General features: G+C 55.3%; 1 protein-coding gene across 1 annotated transcript in view; it reads left to right on the top strand.

Moving 5' to 3' along the window:
- The window catches only part of SND1 (staphylococcal nuclease and tudor domain containing 1), a 225,672-nt gene that overhangs the window by 159,598 nt on the left and 42,559 nt on the right, over positions 1 to 23,515 (top strand). The window contains exon 16 of the mRNA XM_081022732.1: positions 1,146 to 1,255. Within this exon, the coding sequence (XP_080878858.1) occupies positions 1,146 to 1,255 (110 nt within the window). The remainder of the gene's footprint in view (positions 1 to 1,145; positions 1,256 to 23,515) is intronic.

Below are 23,515 nucleotides of genomic sequence, written 5' to 3'. Positions count from 1 at the left end.
ACCTATCTGTAACTGCTTAGGGAAGTTTTTAATGTTTGATGTTTTATTGTGATTTTAATACTCTGTTGGGAGTTGCCCAGAGTGGCTGGGGAAACCCAGGCAGATGGTCGGGGTAGACATAATAAATTATTCTTACAATCTGCACCCACAGAAAGGCCCTTGGGTGCTGGCCTTTCCAGCTGCTCTGTCTCCTGGGGTGCCTGCCGGCTGGCCCAGATCCTCCCCAGAAGTCCTTCCCCCCCTGGCTCAGGGATGGGGTGCGGTGGAAGCAAGGTCTGTCCAGGGCTCCTTGCAGAGGAGAGCCTTCTGCCCTGGGAGGATGAGGAGGGCAGTCCTTGAGGGGGGCGGCCGCAAGGGGACCCCAGGCCTGGCCAGGAGGCCTCCAAGACCCTATCTTGGGCCTGGCCAGGCGGTCCTGGCAAGCCTCCCCTCCAAGGCAGGTCCTGTTGGGTTTCTGCAGCTTTTGTGGGGAGCTCCTTTTCTGGCTCTCAATGATGATGAGGGTGATCATTTTTTAAAAAATTATTTATTCCCCAGCCAGAGCCGGGCTCAGGGCGGCTAACACCAGTAAAATTACAGTAAAAACATAATAGGGGAGGGAAACCAATTTAAAATACAGGTTAAAATGAGGTTTAAAATGCAGCCTCATTTTAAAAGTAGTCAATAGATCAAGACCATAAGGGGAGGGAAACATAAGGGCCAGACTGAGTCCAAGCCAAAGGCCAGGAGGAGCACCTCTGTCTTGCAGGCCCTGCGGAAAGATGTCAAGTCCCGCAGGACCCTAGTCTCTTGGGACAGAGCGTTCCACCAAGTCGGGGCCAGTACTGGAAAGGCCCTGGCCCTAGTTGAGACCAATCTAACCACCTTGTGACTGGGGACCTCCAAAGTGTTGTCATTCGTGGACCTTAAAGTCCTCCGCGGGGCATACCAGGTTGGTGATGCTGAGGAAACATCCTTGTTCCAAAGGTCTTGTTGGAAGGAACCCAATGAGTCATCTGTTCCACCCAGGTTGTGGTGAGCGAATCCTTGACGGGCGGCCATCCATCCTAGCATGGAAGGAACTTGATAAAGTCAGGAAGGAAAAGGAAGCTCACTGAAAATCTCTCTCTCCCTCTCTCTCCCTGCCCCTCTGCTTCCTTCCTCAGGTATCGAATGTCCCCGAGGTGCACGGAACCTGCCCGGCCTGGTCCAGGAGGGGGAGCCCTTCAGCGAGGAGGCCACTCTCTTCACAAAGGAGCTGGTGCTTCAGCGAGAGGTAGGGGGCCAGGGCTGCGGGGGGGGGGGGCGTTGTCTTCCGGTTGTCTCCTTCCTCCCGTCTTTCTGTGGAGCAGCAGCCGGCCTGGCGAGAGGCTCTGGCTCCCCAGGCTGGGAGGAGTCTGGCTGGTCCCTTGCAAAGAGCTCTTGCCCTCCTTCTGGGCCAGGATCTGTGCAGGCGGGCAAGGGTTTCCTCGAGAGAGAGAGGCTGCCAGGTGGGATGGCACGGAGAGTTGTTGTCTTTTCTGGCCCGGGCTTGGCAAACGGCGAGTTGCGGCTGCGCGGGCTGGGCTCAGCTTAAGGATGTGGCTCCGCGGGGGTCCAGCTGGCTTCGTGGGCAGAGGGACTTGGGCTTACGGGGCCACGAACTCGGGTGCCAGGGGGAGGCGGCACAGGAGCAGCCCCACGACTTGGCCCAGCCGGGTTTTGCTGGGCCTTGGGCTTCCTTTGGGGGGGGGGGAGGAAGCCTCCTCACATTTGAGCCCGTGAGGCTACCTCTGGGTCACTTTGGAGGGGGGCTGGTGGTCCCAGGGACCCCAAAGCCTCCTCCCTTCCCAGGACTTCGCAAAATGTGGTTTTGTGTGTGGTCCTTCAGCACCAGAAAATCCTTGTCTTTTGTGGTGTGAGCCGCTTCATCTGCATGTGCGGAAATGAGCATTTGAGGTTGCCAGAGGCCCCCTCCCCAAATAGGCCAAGGTGTTGTTTCAGGATGGGGGGCCTGGACTCAGAACAGGTGGCCTCTTCCAGGCAGGGGGAAGCCTGGGATGAGAGTGGATGGATTTGTGTGTGGATGTCCTTAGGCGGAGGAAGGCCAGGTCCCTCCCTCCCTCCCTGATGCCTGCCCCTTCTGCCCCCCACCCCACCAAACACCAGAGCCACATGCCACCCTCCCCGACAAAATGCCCGCCTTGGTTTCATGACCCTGGAACGTTCTTCTCCCGGCTCCAAGCAGGAGAATATTTATGGATCGTTTTTTGCATTGTTCACCTTCGTTGCCCCTCTTAACGGTTAGCCTGAAATTGGCTTTGGATCAGGGCTAGTTGCTCAGGAACCGCTGGAGCGCCTTGTCGAAACTCTGCGCCACCCAAAGCTGCCAGCCTCGGACAGGCTGACCTTTCTCAGCCGTCAGTCACTCCGACAGCTTTGCCTTGCCAGCAGAAAGGTCTCTCCCAGGGCCTTTCTGCGCTTGCCTCACTCTGCTTGTGCCGGAGCCTGGGTGCTTTGGACTGGCACAGCCCCAGAGGGTGGTTCTGCTCCGCCAGGGGTTGGGCTGGGCTGCCACTGCCTGCCTAACACCAGGCAGGGGCTCCCAGCAGGTGAGTTCAAGCCCCAGTCCCTGTCTTTTAGCAGTTGCTCTACTGGACGGACCTTCAGAGATGGTTGTGACCGTGGCTGAAGGACTCGGTTCTCAAGGTGTGCACGACAAGTCGTCTGTACATGCTTAGAGGCACTCTGCTTTGCAACCCTCTCCTGTCATGCCAGGGCTTCAAATGCCACTCGCGACATTGGAGGCTTCTCCCTGGTTAGGGCGCCTGAGCATGCTTTTTAAAAATGAGTGGAGCAAGTCTGTAACCGCCTCTCAGATTTTGGGAAGACTCCAGACGTCTCCTGCTGCGCCTTCTTGTAGTAATGGGAAGGGGCTGGCAGTATTGAGGGCAGGCGACTTGAGGAAGGTTCTTCTCAAGTGGAGGGTCTAGGTAAATGTTGGGGGTGTGAGTGAGTTGGGGTCTTGGTCCGCAAATTCAGACGCAGGCCCACTGCAGAAATGCCTCTCCTTTCGCCCCCTCCCCAGCCACTTTCCCGCTTCTTGGGTCGCTGCTAATCTCTTCCCGCAAGGCGTCCTTACCTTGGCAAGGACACGGCGGCTTCTGAGCTGGCGTGGCACAAATCTCGTGCACTTTGCTTGTCGGAAGGACGCAGCGCACTTTGCAGGCTGCCCCTTCCTTGGGCCCAGCAAAGTGGAAGGAAGGCCCAGCCGTAGTTGGCGGATAGTCGGCCCCTGTGGGACGGCCTGTGGGTAAGGGAAGACATTTCTCCCGGCCGCTGGGACAAAGGCAGCAACAGGAACCTTCTCGCGTGTGGGCACAGAGGAGGCGCAAGCGGCGCTCAACATCCTTTCAGTCCTTTGGCCATTTGTGTCCCAAGTCTGGCGAGAAGACAGAAGCACCGTGGGGTGGGGATTCTGCGGGCAGCGGGGGCCCTGAGCAGACTGTGGGTGGTGCCTGCGCCTGCTTCAGGGGTCGGCAGGTGTTGATCTCCCTCTCCAGGTGTTCACAAGGCCCCCCCTGGAGGGGGTGTCAGCTTGTGGGGAGGCTGATGTAGCAAATAACCTTCGGAAGGGGAGGCAGTTGCCTGATTGAAAAGGGCTCTGATTACGGCGCGTTCACAGCAGCACCGTTTCCAGGCTCTGGCGAAGATTGCGCTGCCCTTCTCTAAACGGCACTGGCTGGGAATCGCAAGTGAGGAGATCGCTGCTGCTGCTGCTGCTGCTGCTGCTGCTGCTGCTGCTGTTGCTGCGCTCAGGTCCGTCTCCATGGGCTTCCTCTTGGAGCAACCGGTCAGGGAAAGCAGGAGGCAGAGCTCAGTGTCCCTGCCCTGTTTGCCCTGATCCAGCAGCTGCCCCCAGATTCTCTCTCGGTCTTGGCCCGGACGTTCCCGGCCGATAACCCCCAAGAAAGCCCTCCTTCGGCTGCCAGAGCCGTTTGCTGACTAATCTGTCAGTGTGGAGATTTGGAGATGGGAGGGGCTTGCCCTCCTGCCTGCCAATATTCCTCCTCTGGTGTAAGACCTGCCCCTCTCTTTTCTCCCTGCCCGGCTGCCGGGTTATGTTCAGGCTGCACGATCGCTGCCGTCTCCCTGACCCGCTGCCTGAGTGCCTGATCCTGTGCAAGCAGGGACGGGGGGGGGGGGTGTCTTTGTGCTCACCATGCGCAGAGGCGCCCAGTCTCCTCTCCCTACCCGCCCACCCCCAGTTCAGACCTCCTGCATGACCGGCATGTGAAGAGCCGCCAGTGAGGGTTGCCGTACTTCCGTGATTGAAACGGGCACATGCCTCACGCCAGGCGCCTTTGGTGTCATTGTGCTGTGATTCATAATTGCAATGTTGGAGCCAAGATGCCCTCTGCAGCCACCTCGCTGAGTGGCTGCGGAGATGAAATGCTCCCGCTTGGCACGAGCCTCGCTCTTCCTCTGGGGTCGTCTTCAGAGCGCCTGGGCGTTGGTGCCAGGCTTCAGGCCCCTGCCCCCCCTTGCGCCAGGCGGATTCCCTCCTTGCAGCCTGGCCAAGGCCATGTGGGTGGCAGGGGCGCAGTTGCTCAGGGGACCCTAGGCAAGACTCTGCCCAGAATTCGTTTCTTATTTATTCGGTTTGTATCTGGCCCTTCCTTCCAATGGAGCCCAGGCGCCAAATTATAATGGATGAAGAATCTTTAAAAGCATTCCAGTGCATGGAGGTGCAGAAGGGACACTTATACATATCTGGTGGAGCTGTGAAAAAATCAAAAGCTCCTGGGATGCAGTATATGATGAACTTAAAAAAAAATGTTTAAATATAATTTTGTGAAGAAATACAGAAGCTTTCCTATTAGGAATAACAGACACAGGTATAGCAAAAGAGGATCAAAAAATATTCCTGTATGCCACAGCCACCGAGGACCTTAATTGCCAGAAATTGGAAAAAAGAATTTGTGCCAACAAAAAAAGGAATGGCAGGATAAATTATTAGATTATACTGAATTGGCCAGATTAACAGAGACAATTAGGGGACAAGCTAGACAAGAGTTCCAAAGAGAATGGGGGAAATGCAGAGAATACCAAACTGTGCCCCCAAATATACACCTGGACTTGTTTCGATTAATTTCTATAGGAGACTTGCCGGTTTTTAAAGTCATAATTGGGGAAAACGGTAATGATCACATATAAAAGAAACAGCACACAAGAAGTAAATAAGGAGGCCATTTACAGGATAAAGGAAGTCTTTTATTTTTATGTTATGTTTTCTTTGTGTAAGGGGATAGGAGTTTAATTTTGATAATTAAATTGTCAATGGTGGTGGATTTGTTTGTTTGTATGAGTTGTTGTGGACTATGTTGTAAATAAAATAATAATAATAATAATAATATAAAAGTGTTCCAACGCAGATGCAGAGCCTTCTCTGCTTAAAAGGCTACGGTCTTCAACAGTCGCTGAAAAGGCAACAGAGGCAGCGCTTGTCTAATATTCCAGGGGTGGGACTCCAAGGGCAGAGGGGCTGCCCCACACCAGGCTCAATACCCAAGTAGTGTGGAAGGGATCGTGGAAGCCTCTGGTAGAGCAGAGTTTGTCACTTCAGACTGTGGGAATGGGAGACGGGAGAAGAACCGTCGTTCGAATGCTGCCTTACTTTGAAAACTCCTTGCAAAGTAGGAAACTCCCCGGTGTGCTGGTTTACTCACGGCCTGGAGCTCTAAAACCAATAGCAACTTTCAAAAAGAATTGTGGGGGGGGGGGAATCCTATAATTTACTTAGGAGACCATTGTACACAAATAAAAAATACAGTTTAGCTGGACTGTGAAAATGCGCTGTGAAGAAACGAAAAACATGGACAGCTTAGAGAAATGGAAAATGTGGAGAATGTAATGAGATGCAGTTTCAGAAGAATTGTTTTAGGGACCCGTGCAGGGAACGGGGGGAGTCATGAGACGCAGAGAATCTCATATAGGGATATAGTAGAAGTCTGTCCCCCCTTTTTATTATTTTGGATATATTTTTTTGGTAAAAACCAATAAAAAATATTTGTAAGTAAGTAAGTAAGTATAAGTAAGTAAGTAAGAAATAAATAAATAAATAAATAAATAAAAGCAATAGCAGCTCATGGAGGACCATTGGGAGGTGTCACCCCAGCCTAGAAAGCGGGCAGAGACTCCTTGCAGAAGGAAGGCTGGAGTAGGCGCAGAAGCAGGCCCTTCTCTGCAGACATGGATGGGGTGCCCCCCCCCACTTTGGGGCTCCAGGGGGCAGTCCAGCCTTGCCACAAAGAGAGTCCTTGCCGATCCAGTGGCTCCTGGAGCCTCCATCGCCTTTGATGGATGAAACGGGCAGGCGGCTTACTCTGGAGCGCGATGGGGCGTGAAATGGGATTTTGAACCCCCTCGGGAGAGGCGTGTGCAGGTGCCCGAGACTGGCGGGGCCTGTCCTGGGTGAGAAAGCGGAGGAGGTGGGTGCAGAGGTCCTGCTTGGAGAGATCTGTCCCTGCCGGCCCGGTGGTGGCGGGGGCAGCTTAGATGGTGGCAGCAGCAGCAACAGCAGCAAGGGCTGCTCTCCAGAGTGTCTGAGGAGAGGGGTCCTGACCAAGGAGGTGCTTCCCTCGAATTTGTGGCCAGCGAGAGGTCCTCTGGGCTTTCCAAGCATCTTGGGAGACTCCTGAACACCTTCCGCTAAACAGAGAAAAGCGAGCGCACCCTGGAGAGCCAGTGCGGTGTAGTGGTTAAGAGTGGTAGTCTCGTAATCTGGTGAACCGGGTTCGCTTCCCCGCTCCTCCACCTGCAGCTGCTGGATGACCTTGGGCCAGTCACACTTCTCTGAAGTCTCTCAGCCCCACTCACCTCACAGAGTGTTTGTTGTGGGGGAGGAAGGGAAAGGAGAATGTGAGCCGCTTTGAGACTCCTTAGGGTAGTGATAAAGCGGGATATCAAATCCAAACTCCTCTTCTCCTTCTTCTTCTGGATCCACTCTGGGGGGAGAGAGACTCCTGAGACCGGCTGCTTCCACGGGGACGTGGCCCGCCTGCTTCTGCACAGCCCCTATGCGCCACCCCACTGATGGAATCAAAGCTCCGTCGACACACACTTGGGGATTGGGGTGACAGGAGAGGAGCAAGAGGAAGGCATGGGAGTCGGTCCAGTAGACCTGAAGGAGCGTCTCCACCCCCATCATTCAGCCTGGACACTGAGGTCCAGCTCCGAGGGCCTTCTGGCGGTTCCCTCCCTGCGAGAAGCCAAGTTAACAGGGAACCAGGCAGAGGGCCTTCTCGGTGGTGGCGCCCACCCTGTCAGATGTCAAAGAGAAAAACAACTAGCAAACTTTTAGAAGACATCTGAAGGCAGCCCTGTTTAGGGGAACTTTTAATGTTTAATATACGATTGTATTTTAATATTCTGTTGGAAGCCGCCCAGAGTGGCTGGGGAAACCCAGCCAGATGGGCAGGGTATAAATAATAAATTCTATTCTATTCTATTCTATTCTATTCTATTCTATTCTATTCTATTCTATTCTATTCTAAATAGCAGCCAGCAGTTCTTAGCCCAGGGGAGGCTCTTCTCCACAGGCGTAGGGGGGCCTTTTCCCAGGCCAGCCCATGCTGCTGAGAGCTACCAACATGAATGATGGACCAAGATGCTCCCCGTGGGGCTGGAGAGGGGCCAGGAGGACCTCCCTCCCTCCCCACTCCAATATACACACACACACACTTACTTACTTGTGGGTGTTGTGCGTGTGCGAACTCAGCCTGTGCCCTACAGGGAAGGGGGGCATCTTTGGGCCACGCAGTGTAAGGGAGCAGGAGAGGGAGCCAGGTCTGCAGGTCTCAGGGGAGGTTTGGGGTCAAGGGATTTCCAGAGAGGGCACTGGAGGGATGCCAGCGCGGCAGCTGCGTTTGCCCAGAAAGCCACCTTTGCACCAGGACTCCTCCTGCCTTGGCCGAGGGCAGCAGGCCGCTGCCATTCTTGTGGGAGCTCCCCTTGGGGGCTGACCTTGCGCCCCATATTTGAGCCTCTCGCCTGCCCCTCGACATGCTCAGGAATGCCTCCTGGGCTGACTTCCCAGCCTCCAGTGCGGCTGAGAGATCTGCTGGGGTTTGGGGAGAGAACAGCCGAAGCGATCCAAGCATCCAGATCAGGGGTGGCCAAATTGGGCCCTCCAGCTGTTTTGGGACTACAACCGCCATCATCCCTAGCTAGCAGGACCAGTGGTCAGGGATGATGGGAACTGTAGTCCCAAAATGGCTGGAGGGCCAAGTTTGGTCCCGTGGTGGCAGCGCAGGGGTGCCGTTCTCTCCTCTGCGCCTGCTGTGCGAAATGCCCTTCCCCGTCCTCCCCCCTCCCGCGCTTCTGTCCATCTTGCAGGCCCCATCTCCGCTCTTCTCCTGAGTTCAGCAGAGCCTGCCGGTTCCTCCCTCCCTGCTGCCAGCCAGCCTGCCTGTCAAACACAGGCTCTCTCTCTCTCTCTCTCTCTCTCTCTCTCCCTCCCTCTCTCTCTCTCTCTCTCTCTCGGGTGGCTCCCTTAATTAATGGCCTCTTTTCCCTCTGGATCCAGCTCTGTGCAAAGACTTCCGTGCCCAACTCAGGGTAGCGGCAGATGCGGAAGAAGTTCTGAGAACTGTCAGGCCTGGAAGGAAAGGGGAAATGAGCCTGCCTTCGATGATGATGATGATGATGATATTTATACCCCGCCCAGCTGACTGAGTTTTCCCAGCCACTGTGGACAGCTCCCAATCGAGTGTTAAAAACAATACAGCATAAAATATAAAAAAACTTCCCTAAACAGGGCTGCCTTGAGATGTCTTTTAAAAGTAGGATAGTTGTTCTTCTCTTTGACATCTGGTGGGAGGGCGTTCCACAGGGCGGGCGCCACCACCAAGAAGGCCCTCTGCCTGGTTCCCTGTAGGTTTGCTTCTTGCAAGGAGGGAACCGCCAGAAGGCCCTCAGAGCTGGACCTCAGTGTCCGGGCAGAACGATGGAGGTGGAGACGCTCCTTCAGGTATACTGGACCGAGGCCATTTAGGGCTTTCAAGGTCAGCACCAACACTTTGAATTGTGTTCGGAAACGTACTGGGAGCCAATGCAGATCTCTCAGGACTGGTGTTATGTGGTCTTGGCGGCCACTCCCAGTCACCAGTCTAGCTGCCGCATTCTGGATTAATTGCAGTTTCCGGGTCACCTTCAAAGGTAGCCCCACATAGAGCGCATGGCAGTAGCCCAAGCGGGAGATAACTAGAGCATGCACCATTCTGTCGAGACAGTCTGCGGGCAGGGAGAGTCTCATCCTGTGTACCAGATGAAGCTGGCAGACAGCTGCCCTGCGCCTCCATGGACAGCTGTGAGTCCAAAATGACTCCCAGGCTGCACACGTGGTCCTTCAGTGGCACAGTAGCCCCATTCAGGACCAGGGAGTCCTCCACACCATCCCGCCCCTGTCCCCCCCAAAACAGTACTTCTGTCTTTTCAGGATTCAGCCTCAGTCTGTTAGCTGCCATCCATCCTCCCACCGCCTCCAGGCACTCGATGGAGCTTGGGAGGTCCTGCCCATTTGTTGCAAGGGGGCAAGTGAGTCCCTCCCAGGCAGAGCTGTGGCGTGATGAGAATGAGCCCCACCCACCAATCCTCTACCCCTCCTTACCTGTCAGGTCGCCTCTCCTCACCAGCAGCACCTGGGGGGTCTTGAAAGGCTCTCCTGGGAATCCCTGTGGCAGCTCCTTCCTGGAGGATCCTTGCTCCAGCTGTCTTCCCCACCAAGGCCACTTTTGCAGGTGGCTCATTGCCTGTGCTTGTGCTACAGCCGCCCGTGGGTAGCGCCTGCCCAGCAGCCTGGTACCTTGCTCGGGACACCTGGCCAGAGGCTCAACCCGCCCCCTGGGCAGGGCAGGGCAGTGCAGCGATGCCCGCTGCAGTTCGTTCCTGCTCTCCATCCCTGCCAGCAGAGCCTCCTGGCTGCGCCTTTAATTGTGATGAATGCACTGGCTTCCCTAATGAATTTCCACCCGCAGCTGCCACCTTGCTGCGCAAGTCTTCAGAGCGCTGCCTCCGGAGCAGGGCAGCCGCTTCCAAGAAGGAAATGTGACTAGCAGTCCATTACAGCTGATGGGATATGGATTTTTGGCTTGGCGGCCACGCCAGCTCCTGGTGCTAAATGGTAATTTTTAGAACAGGGTCATCTCTGTATTTTTAGTCTGAGCTGGAGGCGGGGGCCAAGTGCTTAGTGCACACTTTTCCTGCTTCCCTCCTCCCTCTCCGTGCCCCCCTCCCACCCGCCCAGGGGCCAAGGCGACGGAGCTCCAAGGCCGGAGCTTTAATCCTTCAGCAGCTTAAAGCGCTGCAGAGTTCACCCCTGCCTCTTTTCCTCTGGCTCCCAGGGCACATTTAAACGTTTTCTTGTAATAATCTCAGCACTTCAGCCCCTGCCAGGTCAGCAGCTTTGCAACTCTTTTGCTAACTGCTGGGTCCTCCAGGAATCGGGGAGAAGAGCTGTTTTTCCTTTTGATTATTTATTGTCGGAGTTAAATTTAGGGCCAGGCTGCCCCACGTGACGTTCGGCTGGCTCTCTTTCCTTCCCCTATCGCCGTAATGCGTTTACCAAGGCAGGGAGAATGGCTTACGCGTACATAAAAGAATATGCGTCTTGGAAATATAGCAGGTGAATCACTAAAGCCAGAATGAAGGCGGTTTGTAAAAACAGCAGAAATCCACTGGAATTAGTTTCCAGCGCCGGGTTCCCCCGGGGAGAGAATTTGAACGCTTTGCGGCAGCCGCGGAGTCCTGCCCGGCCCTGGAGCCCCGCGATCAAAAGCCCACGAAAGAGACAGACCAGGAGAAGCAGTGGGGGCACCAGGAGGCATTACGGCTTGCTTCCTGGTGCCAGCCAGGGAGGGGGGCAGAGAGGACTGCAGTGGGCCCCAAAGGGACCCCCCTCTCGTACGTGGAGAGCCACCCAGGCGCGTGGCCTTTGGGTGGCCTCCTGCCGCGGCCTGTTTCCTGTGCTCCAGTCGCTGATGCTCCAGACGAGGTGGCCACGATCCGCCCCTCTTGGCCCCGCCCTGCCTGCTGGTTTCTCCCTGTCCTGGTTGCAGGGGGACTTGAGGCAAACCAGGAAGGGCTGTGGGGCAAAAGGTGTTTGCGTAGTTTTGGGGAATCGGCTTCAAGACCATCTTGGGAATGGGCTTAGCAGATGAGACGCCTGGCAGGAGAGGAGTGAGATGGAGTTCCTTTCGTGTTCCGAGGACAAGGTTCTGTCTCTCTGCAGTTAGAGGGACTATGGGATGCCAGGCAGAAAGAGGGAGCTTGTGAGCTTTGAGTTGGCTGGAGAAAAGAATGTTAGGAAGGGTCTGCAGGATCTGGCCAATGGCTCATCTGGCCCAGCGTCTTGTTCTCCCAGTCGCCAATGAGATGCATCTGTGAAATCAGCAAGCAGGATCCGGGCACAAGAGCCACTCGCCTCTCCTGCAGTTTCCAGCAACTGGGATTCACAAGCACGGCTGCTTCCAACTGTGGAGGCAAAGCTTTGCTATCCTGGCTAGGAGCTATCAGCCATTTCCTCCTCCATGAATTTGTCCAACCCTCTTTTAGAGCCATCCAAGTTGGTGGCCACCTCTGCCTCCTGTGGCAGTGAGTTCCATAGTTTAACTATGTGCTGCCTGAATAAGTTTTCCCTTTATTATTATTATTATTATTAATATATTATTATTTATTTATTACCTATACCCACAGGTCTCAGGGCGGTTTGCAGGATAAACTCATGATATAAAAAACACAACATACAAAACAAAACAAACCCAATAACAGCCCCCTCAAACACATTTTAAAAGGGCTTTCAAAGGCCTGGCTAAAGAGGGATGTTTTTGCCTGGCAGCTAAAAGTGCACAATGAAGGTGCCAGGTGAGCCTCCCTGGGAGAGCATTCCACAGACAGGGAGCCACTGCAGAGAAGACCCCGTTCTCAGGCTGCCACCCTCTGGCCCTCTCGAGGAGGAGGCACATGAAGAAGGGCCTCAGAGGATGATCTCAGGGTCCGGGCAGGTTCCTATAGAAAGAGGCACTCCTTGAGGTATTGCAGTCCTGAGCCGTTTTGAGGAGCCATTCTTTTGGCAAGTTCATGCCTGGCATCTTTTGGAGCCCTGCTGGACTGTTGCCCACATGGGGGGGTAAGAGAGAGGGGACAGGGACCACAAGTCGGTCTCCTCCCTGCCCCGCTTCTGCTGGACTAGAGAGGCCAAGGTCTGGCCAGGAACGCCGGCCTTCCTGGTCCCCGAGAGCCAGGCCAGAAATCCTGCTTCCCTGTTAGGGGCATGTATGCCCCCCCCAGCAGCATCTCCCCCCTCCCGCAGGGCAAAAGGCTCCCCCACGTTGCCCCCCCTTGCTTGCCTGCAATTTGTAAAGCTGCGTTGGGAGGTGTCGGGTCGATTAATAGCAATTCACCCTTTTCCCTTTATCGATCAAAGTGACTGGGAGAAAAATAATGGGCAGTGCCTGGTCATTTGTCATAAAATATTGGGCGGTTCTTGTGCTTGAGAAGGGGAGCAGGCCCTTCCCTGGGACTGGGGGCCGGGCGAGGCCCCCGTTTGCCCCAAAGGGCACTTCCATATTAGACGGTCCACGGGGTGAGGAGCCAAAGGGTGTTGTCCCCCGACGGTGGCATACTGGTTTTTGATCTCTTCTGCCATGTGGCTGGTGGGCAGTTTTGGGAGTTGCTAGCGGGCAGCCTGGTCTCCTATGCTGGCTGCACCACCGCCTTCCTGGACCCCGTTCCCAAAGGGATGACACTGCCAGGATTCCAGGATTGAGTAGGCACATCTTATGCCCTTAGGCACCCTGCGGTGTGTGCATGGGGGGCTGGCTTGTGAGGGCAGAGCAGGCACTGCCCTGCCAACCTCAGTTTCCTTCCAGCCAGCTGCCTCCCTTCTCCCTTGCATCCAGCTCAGGGATTGGCAGCCCTGTCTGCCTGCGCCTTAAAGGTAAAGGGGCCCCTGACCATCAGGTCCAGTCGTGGACGACTCTGGGGTTGCGGCGCTCATCTCGCTTTATTGGCCGAGGGAGCCGGCGTACAGCTTCCGGGTCATGTGGCCAGCATGACTAAGCCTCTTCTGGCGAACCAGAGCAGCGCACGGAAACACCCTTTACCTTCCCACTATTTATTTACTTGCACTTTGACGTGCTTTCGAACTGCTAGGTTGGCAGGAGCAGGGACCGAGCAACGGGAGCTCACCCCATCGCAAGCAGATTCAAACTGCTGACCTTCTGATTGGCAAGCCTTGGCTCTGTGGTTTAACCCACAGCGCCACCCGTGTCCCTACGCCTTAGCCTCAGTAAAACTCAGCAGGGAGAAACCAGGATTAGTCAGCTCTGCCTGCCGTTGCCTCTAGCGCCACCTGCTGTTGACCTCCCTGCCTCCCATCGTCCCGCAAGGGCCAGTGGACCACCATCGCCGAGTGTGGAACTTTTCTCCCATGACTTTCGCTGAGCGCCCAAATGGAAAATAAAATCTGTGAAAGTGTCAAGCAGATGGCATGGTAATAAGCTGCCCTCTTGCTTCTTTTGCCCCGGGGAGAGCTTCGTGGGGCTGCTATGGGGCATGTGGCACTAAGCTAAGTCCTGGGGGGGGGGGCGCCGTTTTTGTCCTGCCCCATGTGGAAAGGGCCAGCGGATAAGGGGGTTGGGGAGAAACCTCACGGAAGATTTAGGATCGGGAAGGCAGCTGCTAATGAGGTGGGCGAGGGGAAAATGCGCTGCCTTGCATGTCGCTTTGACAGAAACCAGCAGCCTGGGCTTCGCCTGACGGCTGTAATGAGAGCTCCAGCCAATTTGGCAACTGTTTGGCTAGAAAGGAGCAGCACAAAGTGGGGGGGGCCTCTGCAGTACCCCCTACCCTTCCAGAGGCAGCCTTGGACGCCATGCTATTTGCCAGCTACAAAGCCCAAAAGGCGATAGTCAGTTGCTTGCAAGGGACAGATAGATCAGGTGCTTCTTTGCAAGTGGTCAAGCGTCCAGTCAGGGCAACTCTCCCCCCCCTGATGTCTTGGCATTTTATGAAGCCTATTAAGCCCCTGCCCTTAAGTGTCTCACTCTTGGTCATTATTATCATTATTATTATTATTATTATTATTATTATTATTATTATTAATTTATTGAATTTATATATCGCCCTATACCCAGAGGTCTCAGGCAGCAGAGATACTGGACACACTTTGTTGTTGTTTAGTCATTTAGTCGTGTGCGACTCTTCGTGACCCCCTGGACCAGAGCACGCCAGGCCCTCCTGTCTTCCACCGCCTCCCTCATGCTGGTAGCTTCCAGAACTCTGTCCCACCATCTCGTCCTCTGTTGTCCCCTTCTCCTTGCGCCCTCCAACTTTCCCAACATCAGGGTCTTTTCCAGGGAGTCTTCTCTTCTCATGAGGTGGCCAAAGTCTTGGAGCCTCAGCTTCAGGATCTGTCCTTCCAGTGAGCACTCTGGGCTGATTTCCTTCAGAATGGAGAGGTTGGATCTTCTTGCAGTCCATGGGACTCTCAAGAGTCTCCTCCAGCACCAGAATTCAAAAGCATGGAGACACTTAGGGCCGTGGAAGTTAAAAGCTTTTAGCAAAAACACCATTCGTATTTTCCATAAATTAATTGCCTCTCTTAGGGACTCGCAGGAGGCTTCCATCCTAGAGGTCGCTTGGGAACAACGAGGGCTGGCGCTACCCCAGGGTGGGGGGGGGCAGTTCTTGGAAGTGATGCTTTGTAGGGCACAGGCCTGGATAACACTCCCCCCCCCCCCCCAGAATTGGTTTGGCTTCTTGCACCAACTGCTTGGCTCAGGTAACTGGGGAAGGCAAGGTCCTTTGGCTCCAGCCAGCCCCAGGAGCTGTTCTTGGGGAGGCAGCTACTGGGGGGGGGCGCTTTGCAAGGAGGGGGTGGCCAACTTCCCTGGGAAGTGCTTTAGGACAGCCCAGACAAGCGGGAGGGGGGCGGACAGATGCTGGCTTGGCCTTTCTCCCCCCCCCCCACCTCTGCCTTAGAGACACGTTGATGGTGGTGGCTGGTGTGGAGGAGGCACAGATCCGTCTGGCGCAGGCAGGCTGTCGTGTGATGACTGACACTTTCATGGAAAGCCTGCGAGGCAGGCTCCTTCTTCCTCCTCCGCCGCCCGGCACCCGCAAGCAGTCTCCAAGAATTGTCGAGCTGTGGACAGTCCACCTTTCGTAGGAACATGAGAAGAGCCTGCAGCTGGCTCTTCTCGGCCGCCTACCTAGTCCAGCATCCTGTTCTCACAGGGGCCAACCAGATGTCCCAGCGGGAAGCCGTCACGCAAGACCTGAGCCCCCTCCCCTCTGGCAGTTTGGCGCAGCGGCTGCTCAGAAGCCTTGCTTCCTCCAGCCATGGAGACAAAGGAACGCTCTCAGGGCTTGTATCCATCAACAGCCTTCGGGAATTTGTTTAAAGCCTTCTCCATTGGTGGCCACCCTCTCCCAAAGCTTCCCTGCTGCGTAGGAGCCTCTAGACCAATGTTTCTCAACCTTGCCCCCCCCCCAGCTGTTTTTGTACTACAGCTCCCATCATCCCCGGCCACTGGTCCAGCTAGCTAAGGATGATGGGAGTTGTAGTCCCAAAACAGCTGGAAGCCCAAGGTTGAGAAACACTGCTCTAGACCATGGGTAGGCAACCTAAGGCCTGGGGGCCGAATGTGGCCCAGTCACCTTCTCCATCCGCCCTGCAAATGGTCCGGGAATCATCGTGTTTTTACATGAGCAGAATGTGTGCTTTTGTTTAAAATGCATCTCTGGGTTATTTGTGGGCCATAGGAATTTGTTCATTCTTTTTTTCAAAATATAGTCCGGCCCCCCACAAGGTGGATCGGCCCCCTGCTGAAAAAGGTTGCTGGCCCCTGCTCTAGACGGACCCGCCGCATAGCGATGTGATAGAGGCCCTCCTTTCTGCTTCCACTAGAGAGCACAGAGGAAGCCCCCAATGGGGCTTCCGTGTCCCGGGGAAAAGCAAAAGGGATCCCTCGGGTGAGAAATAGCAGAGGAGAGCTGGCGTGGATCACTCCCATCAGCTCTCTTCTCTCTCCCTTGAACGCGGGGGGAGGCCGTGGCACTTGCCAGCCATCGCGGTGCATTAATAGGTTTGTCATCTTGAGAGTGTGCTGGCTCCGCCGTATCATAACCTGCCAACCCCCCCCCCCAAATAAAACCCAGTTGCTAAGGGGATTATCCAAGCAGCCATCTGAATTAGATCCTTTTGCCACCCAGCAGAAAGGCAGGCGAGGTGGCCTGGCTGGGCTGAGATGACGTGGTCAGTTGGGCAGAGACCAAGCTCCCTCCCCCCCCCCACTCCTGGGCAGCGAGGGGGGGGCTCCGTATCCTTGAGGAGGAAAGCCCCAAGCACAGCATCCTTCACCCTGAGTTTGCTCAAGGCTTGCGTGAAGAGGAGGGGATCTCTGCGAGGCCAGAAAGTAACAGCAGCAGCATCCGGGTCTCCGTAATTTGCCCTTCTCTGCGTTGGCTCTGTGCCCTTTCCTTACCCTCAGAGGCCACTCTTAAGAAAGGCCTCTTCCTCTTCAGTATAACAGCTGGTTTTGCAGCTGGATTTGGGAAGATGAGGTGAGGGGCCTCCTCTTTCTTCAGTTCAGCTGCTTCTGCTTCTTCGTCATCATCAGCTTTGGGGTTGTCTCTGAAATACTTTTTTTTTAAATTGCTTATTTGGTTTTGCAGATTAAAATTTACACTCATACCACACATCCTAATCACCAAAACAGAAGATTCCCACCAATCTTTGGACTTCCATTGTTGGTCCTTTTCTGCTGCATCTTTTATAATAATCCATTATTATTTTTTAGTTCTCCATTGTATTCATAGTTCTTGTTACAAGTGTTATTTAAGCCCCGCTAACGATTTGAGCTGCTTACAGTGGTCTCCAAGGTAAACTATAAATTTCTCCCATTCCTTACTGAAATTTTGGTCTTCCTGGTTTTTGACCTTTCCGGTCATTTTTGCCATTTTGGCATAATCCGTCAGCTCAGTCTGCCGTTCTTCTCTGGTCGGGACCTTGTCTTCCTTCCATCTCTGGGCTAAAAGCATCAGTGCAGCTGTCATTGCATGCAGAACAGTCTTTTCTGCTCCCTTGGTATTTTTGCACCTAGAATTCCTAATAGAAAAGCTTCTGGGTTTTTAAAACAAAGGTTATTTTGAACATTTTAAAAAATGCATTATATATCATTTCCCAGAATTCTTTTACCACCTTGCACCGCATAGGATAAAAGGTTCCCGTCTCTGAAATTCTTTCCGCGCAGCCGGTAGGAGCCCTGGCTGGGAAAGAGCTGAGCTGAGCAGAAGCTGCTGTCCTCCCTCCTGGCCCCAAACTTGTGCTCCATTCAGACATTCAAGGGTGTCCTGTTCACTGTCTTACCACCCAGGCAGGCCAAAAACAGACAGAAGAAAGGAAGGAGCCTTTCCACACCAGGCTCTTCAGCACGGAGGCAACTTAGCTTTCTTGTTGTTGTGGAACTAGGTCATCAAATCATAGAGTTGTAGCATTGGGCGATTCACCCGAGGGTCCTCTAGTCCAACCCCCTGCAATGCAGGAATCTCAGCTCAAGCATCCCTGACAGATGGCCCTCCAGCCTCTGCCTAAGAACCTCCAAGGAAGGAGAGCCCACCGCCTTCCGAGGGAGTCTGCTCCAGATGTTCAGTCGAACTCTCCTTCCTTGTAACTTGAAGCCGTTGGTTTGGAAACTGGCTTGCCCCATCTTCCATGGGGCAGCCCTCAAGATGCTCAGCTGCTCTTCTCTGCCCTGCCCTTCCACGTCTACCTGTCTCCTTTTCTCCAGGCTGAATGTCATCCCCCCCCCAACCTCACCGTTTCTCCTGCCCCACACATGGAGACGGTCCATAATCGGAACCACCCTCAATTTCCTCCAGCTGCGTGTCCGTGGAATGTCGATTTTCCGCTTGCGAGATTGCGATTGGCTGAGGCGCAGTTTAAGGGATGCTCTGCGTTAATTGAAGAGGGGGGAGCGGAGGAGCTCCCTCCCCAAACCGGGTGGATGGGGCACCGCTTGGCTCTGCACTGCGCAAAGCACTCTTTCAGCTAACTTCACCTCCTAGTTTTTTGGGGGGCTTTGCTGAGTTTGGGGGTGGGGGCTTGATGGGGAAACTAGGCGGCTTTTCCTGCTATTGGTTTGGGGTAGAAGGTAGGCTCTTTGCTCCATTGATTGGCAGGAGGGGCATGCCGGGTGGGCAGAAGTACTTGGCACAGGATTTTCCTAGGGTCTGTTGCTGCCTGCCCAGAGGGGTTGGCAGGGTGGTGGTGGGGAACAGGAGGAGCTGGTGCCGCCCAGCCATGTTCCATCGCAGTCTATAAGAGCCATTTGGAAGAGTCTGGCTTCTGGATCAGGCCTCTAGTCTGGTATCCTGTTCTCACGGAGGCCAACCAGAAGCCCACAAGCAGGGTGTCTTCCTGGTACCTGCCACCCACCAGTGCAGCTCCGATCTTTTCCCGGAGCGCCGGGTGAGCCATTTCGAGAGCAGCTTGTTGAGAATGACTCCTAGTGGCTGGAGCTCAGCATTTCTGTCTGTCTGTCTCTCTTCTTTCTCTCTCTCGCTGACTGCGTGTATGCGCACGCAGAGAAGGATTAATACGAAAAGTGTGTGATTGTGTGTGTAAATGTCATCTCTCTCTCTTTCTCTCTCTCTCTCTCTCACACACACACACACAAAGTTTCAGCTTGTGGAGTTGGGCTCCATCACTCAGCAGCCACTGCAAATCTCCACGAAGGACCCAAAACCTTCTGGGTCACCCTGCTTGTGCCATTCCCAGGCAGGTGACTTCACACCTGGGTGGCCAGATTTTAACGCCTGCTGCCTTTTCGAAAGAGGCCTTGTGATAGAATGCTGATAATAGAATGCTGGCCTAGATGTCACACCTGACGGAGCTGGACCCAGGCTTTCCGCGCCACCTGCTGCCCACCTGGCAGCTTCCTTGCTGAGCCTGTCCAGGCCCCACGTTCCCTGGACCATGGCGCTGATGGACTCACTGCCTTACCTGGCCTGCTGTGCTCCTTTTTTCCTGGTTGCTGCCATTGAGCCTGGTAGATTTCAGAGGAGGGTGTCCCCTTCTCTCCCCCCCCCCCCAACCTGGGTCCCAGGAAGGAAAGTTCCCTCCGGCTCTTTCCTCGGGAACCCAGGGAGACCCTCTCTCTGTTCACTCGCTGGTGGAGCTGCCACTCGCCCATCAGCGCTGGGGGGAACAGGAGGAGAAGGAGGAGGAGGAAGGCGGGCGCTTTGGCACTTGGGATATTCATTCTCCCTCTTACATAATCACTTATCCACAGCTGACCAACTCTCGGCCCAGGCCCAGCCGTCCTGCCTTCCGCTGGGGTCCTGCCGCAGCAGCGGCAGCAGGAGGAGGAGGCAGCAGCAGCAGCAGCCTTTGTTTCCAGCCTCCTTGCTGTTTGTGGTGCTGGCATCGCAGGGGATGATTCATCCGCGTGGGCGAGCAGAGGTGGTGCTGAGAAGGAGGAGGAGCAGGAGGAGACTCCTTGCGTGGCTCTTTGGCCACCCCTGAGCGGGTCTTGGGGTGCTCCCTCTGCAGCTGGAAGCAGGCAGGGCCACCTGTGCTCTCCGGGGCTGGCCTCTCCCTGCAAACCTCCCTGCGCTGGCAGAGGGGGCTTGGGGAAGAATCACAGCTCCTCACTGTAGCAGTGCCAGGAGCATAACTGAAGGAGTGGAGAGGACTCTACTATGGCTACTAACCATGTTGGAAAAGCTCTGTCTCTGCAGCCGGAAGCAGAGAGGTTTCTGAATCCCGGTTGCTGGAAACCGCAGGAATAATAATAATAATAATAATAATAATAATAATAATAATAATAATAATTTATTTATACCCCGCCCATCTGGCTGGGTTTCCCCAGCCACTCGGCGGCTTCCAACAAAGTATTAAAATACAGTGGTCTGTTAAACATTAAAAGCGTCCCTTAAGAGGGCTGCCTTCAGAAGTCTTCTAAAAGGAGGGGAGAGGTGCTCTCGTGCTCAGGTCTTGCTTGCGGGTTTCCCATTTGGGGCATCCGGTTGGCCCTGTGAGAACAGGATGCTGGACTGGGTGGGCCTGATCCAGCCAGGCTCTTCTTACGGCCTTACATTTTAAAACTGCAAGCCCTGGTTGAAGGGTCCCCACACTGCCTTCTGACCCTGCGACTCCCAGTCCCCAGGCTTGGCTTTCTGCATTCTCTCCTGTTTCCCCCACTGGGGTCCCAGTGGCAACATTTGGGCAGTGGAGGGTGTCCTGAAATGGACTTGGGTGGGGGGAGGCTTTCTGTGGTCTCGGGAGGAGCAATTCTCCAGGCAGAACTTGGCCTCCATTGAGAAGGTTGAGGGCAGGGGGAGACCTCGGCTATCCAGGGGCCCAGCAGTGCTCTGCCCACTCCGCAACTGGCGCTGGGGGGCACCCTGCCTCTGTCAGAGGGGGCAGCATATAGTCACTGTTCTAGTCATGGGCAGGAAAGCGCAGCTTGCACACACACTGAGTGTGTTGAATGAGAAAGGGGAGGCCAAGAACTTTTTCACGTTCAGTTTTGGTGATGTGAGTGCCATGCCATTGTGCTCCACCTGTAACTCAGCTGGACCAAACCTGATGCAGGGGAAGGCAGGGTCGAGCGACAGGATCCAGGTTGCTGGGCCTGACAGCTATCCATGGAATTGGAAGGGATCCGGGAGCTCACCCAGTCCCCCCGTCTCAAGGCAGAATCTGCAATGCAGGATGTGACTGCTGGGTCTCTGTCAGGTGTCTGTCCAGCCCCAGGGAAGAAGAAGAGGCCTCTTCTGCTGTCCCCAACTCAGTCTGACCCACTTTCCGGCAACTCTGGGCGCTGGGCCCTGTTTAGCTGCAGCCCTGGTCCCTGGCCACCAGCCTGGTCCACCCCCTGCAAGACAGACAGACAGACTGCCAGCCCTGGAGATGTATGAAGAGTCCTTTCGTGTTCCTCCTGACCCTTCTCTAAACTTGCCCACCTCTTTCAACCAGGCCTCATAGGACCCCTCGCCACTCTCCTGGCCCACCTGCTCTAGATAACGCACCACGTGATCCTTCCTAAAATGCCATGGCCTGCCCAGAGCAGAGTGGCACCATTGGTGCCCTGGGCACTGGGCTCCCACTAAAACAGTCGCAGGCCATCCTGGCTTTTTTTTTTGCTTCTGCATTGCACGGCCAGCTGATGTTCCGCTTGTGATCCACTAGAGCAGGAGGGCCCAGATCTCCAGGATCTTCTGCTTCAGTGGTCCAGGAGGTCTCTTGCTGGCCTGGAAGCCTTTGGCCCACTCTGTTATTTGCCCTTCTGCTGCCTTTCCTGCTCTCTCTTCCCTGCGCGCCTCCAGGGAGCGGCCCCCTTCTCTTCCTTCCCTCGGCTCTGAGCTGGCCCTGTTCTCGGTCTCCTCCGGTGCCTGCGCTTGGCTGCCCCGAGCAAGTGCTGGATCCCAAGGAAAGCCAGCTTTCCTGCAGAGAAAGAGGCTGTGTGTTTCCAGCAGGATCCGGACCCGGAAGGATCCCCTACGGCTTGCAGGCTTCCTGTTGAGGCGCCCGGCTGGCCCCTCAGCCTTGGGGAAGCAGGACTGCAGTGGGGCCTGGACCCCGGTAGCTGTGGGGGGCGGGGAGGGCGTTGTGCCTGAGCCCCGAAGGTCAGCGCTGGGCCCCGCTGCCAGAGCAGCTCCCGGCTGCCACTCTCCCATCTCCCGGCTGCCTCTTTCCTCCCGGGGAATCTCTGCCTTGTTTTGATCCCAACATCTCCTGACGTTTCACCCATCAATGGAGCCAGAGCTCAGCTAAGTCCTCATCAGCAAAAAGCAGCAGTGAGTTCAGCTGCGGGGGGGGGGGGGGGCTTGCTTCATTTCACGTTGTTTTCGTCGCTCTGCCCCCCGCCGTCCCCAAGGCCCTATGCCTCCCCCGTTCTCCACTGGGGGGTGAGTTAACTTGGACTTTTCAAGAGCAAAGGAGAGCCCTCCCCACGCCCCGAGCGCTGGGGGTGTGCCCTCTGAGCGTTTCCTGCCTCCTGACCCTTCCCCTTTCATCAGCATCTGTGGCAGTTCTGTGCCTTAGGAGGTGGTGGTGGTGAGATTATATATATATATAAATATATATAACAACACACACACACACGTTTGAGTCCTGCTGCTGCTGCTGCTGCTGCTGTTGTGGGGAGAGGGAATGCAAACAGCAAGCACTAATGAAGTTTTCCTTGTGCTTCTCTGAGCCCAGCTAGCCAAGGGCCCCACATGCTGCGCTTTAGCCCTGGGGAGCCCAGAAGGCTCCCCTCTCCTCTTGCCTCTCCACCACCCAGTCAAAACCTCAAAGGGCAGCTGTGCAGCACCCTTGGGGGGGAGAGCAGTGGGGATCCGGGAGGGGGTGCAGAGGCGATGTCCCCCACCAACTGCCTTCCTTCTGGTTCCTGCTCCCCTCCTCTCTCTGCCACCCTGGCTGAAGTGAAACCACAGCATGGCAAGGGCTGCTGCCGCCTTGCCATGTGCAAGGAGCCCCCTTCTCTGCCTGCCAAGACTGGCACGGGCAGGATGAAGGCTGAAACAAAGTCCTGCCTGCAGAATAAAGAGGGGCCAATTTCTGGTGGGCTTAAGGGGTGGGGAGCACCCCCTGCCTCCGCCTTGGATTCCTCACCCACATTTTCCGGTGCCACCTGGTTTATGCTGCTGAGCCGCCCATTCGTCGGCCGACCGCGCACCCCGCCGGAGAGGCAATGGGTGCTGAGAGGAGATGGGGAGCTTGCTTGGAGCCCCAAAGCTTCTTCTCATTTCCTTAGCCTAGGGGGAGGAGCGGGAATTTTACTTTGAAAACATTTTCTCCCAGCTCTGGCAGCTGACTCACTCAGCAGGTAAAATGACAGGCATGCCTGTGACTAACTCAGCGCTGGCGCTGGTGGGGTGGGGGCAGGAAGGGGGGACAGGCTCAGCACCCTCTGCCGAAATCAGATCAGGAACCGAGGGGAGATGGGTGCTGCTCTCCTCCTGCGCCCTGGCTCCTCATAAAGGCAGCTATGAAGCCACGGCTGTACAGGCTCCATGGCTGTGCAGACCCTGCAAATTTGGGGCCTGCTTTCCTCCACCCGGCGCTTGTTTGCAGAGTGCCCCCTTAACTGTCTTGTGGGGCTGCACCTCTGCCCCCCCCCCGCCCTCATTGTCCATTTGAAAAGGTAAAAAAGGACAAGCCCAATTTGGCTCTGCCTTCGGCCTCTGAAAAGTGCCTCCTCAAGCAGAGCCCAGTTTCTCTGCTAACTCAAGCTGGAATTTTTGACCTGTATAGTTTATGCAAATGGGGCAGATTTGCACATATTGCTTATTTTGCATAATGTCCTCTGCTTCTGCCAGTCACGGAGAGAACTGTTAAAGGCTCAGCCTTTTCCTGAAGCCTCTCTGCCCTGCGGGATCCCTCATCACCCCCCTGCCCCCCCGCACTCTCAGAAGCCACCCTTGGCAGCCTGGAGGGCACAAGGCATTGAGAGAGAACTGAGATGGGCGCCGTGCATGGCACTGG

This window comes from Podarcis pityusensis, assembly GCF_964106645.2.
Source record: "Podarcis pityusensis genome assembly, chromosome: 10".
In the NCBI taxonomy this organism is placed as follows: domain Eukaryota; kingdom Metazoa; phylum Chordata; class Lepidosauria; order Squamata; family Lacertidae; genus Podarcis; species Podarcis pityusensis.
The sequence above is the reverse complement of the archived record's forward strand: the minus strand, read 5'-3'. Positions and strand labels throughout refer to the sequence as shown.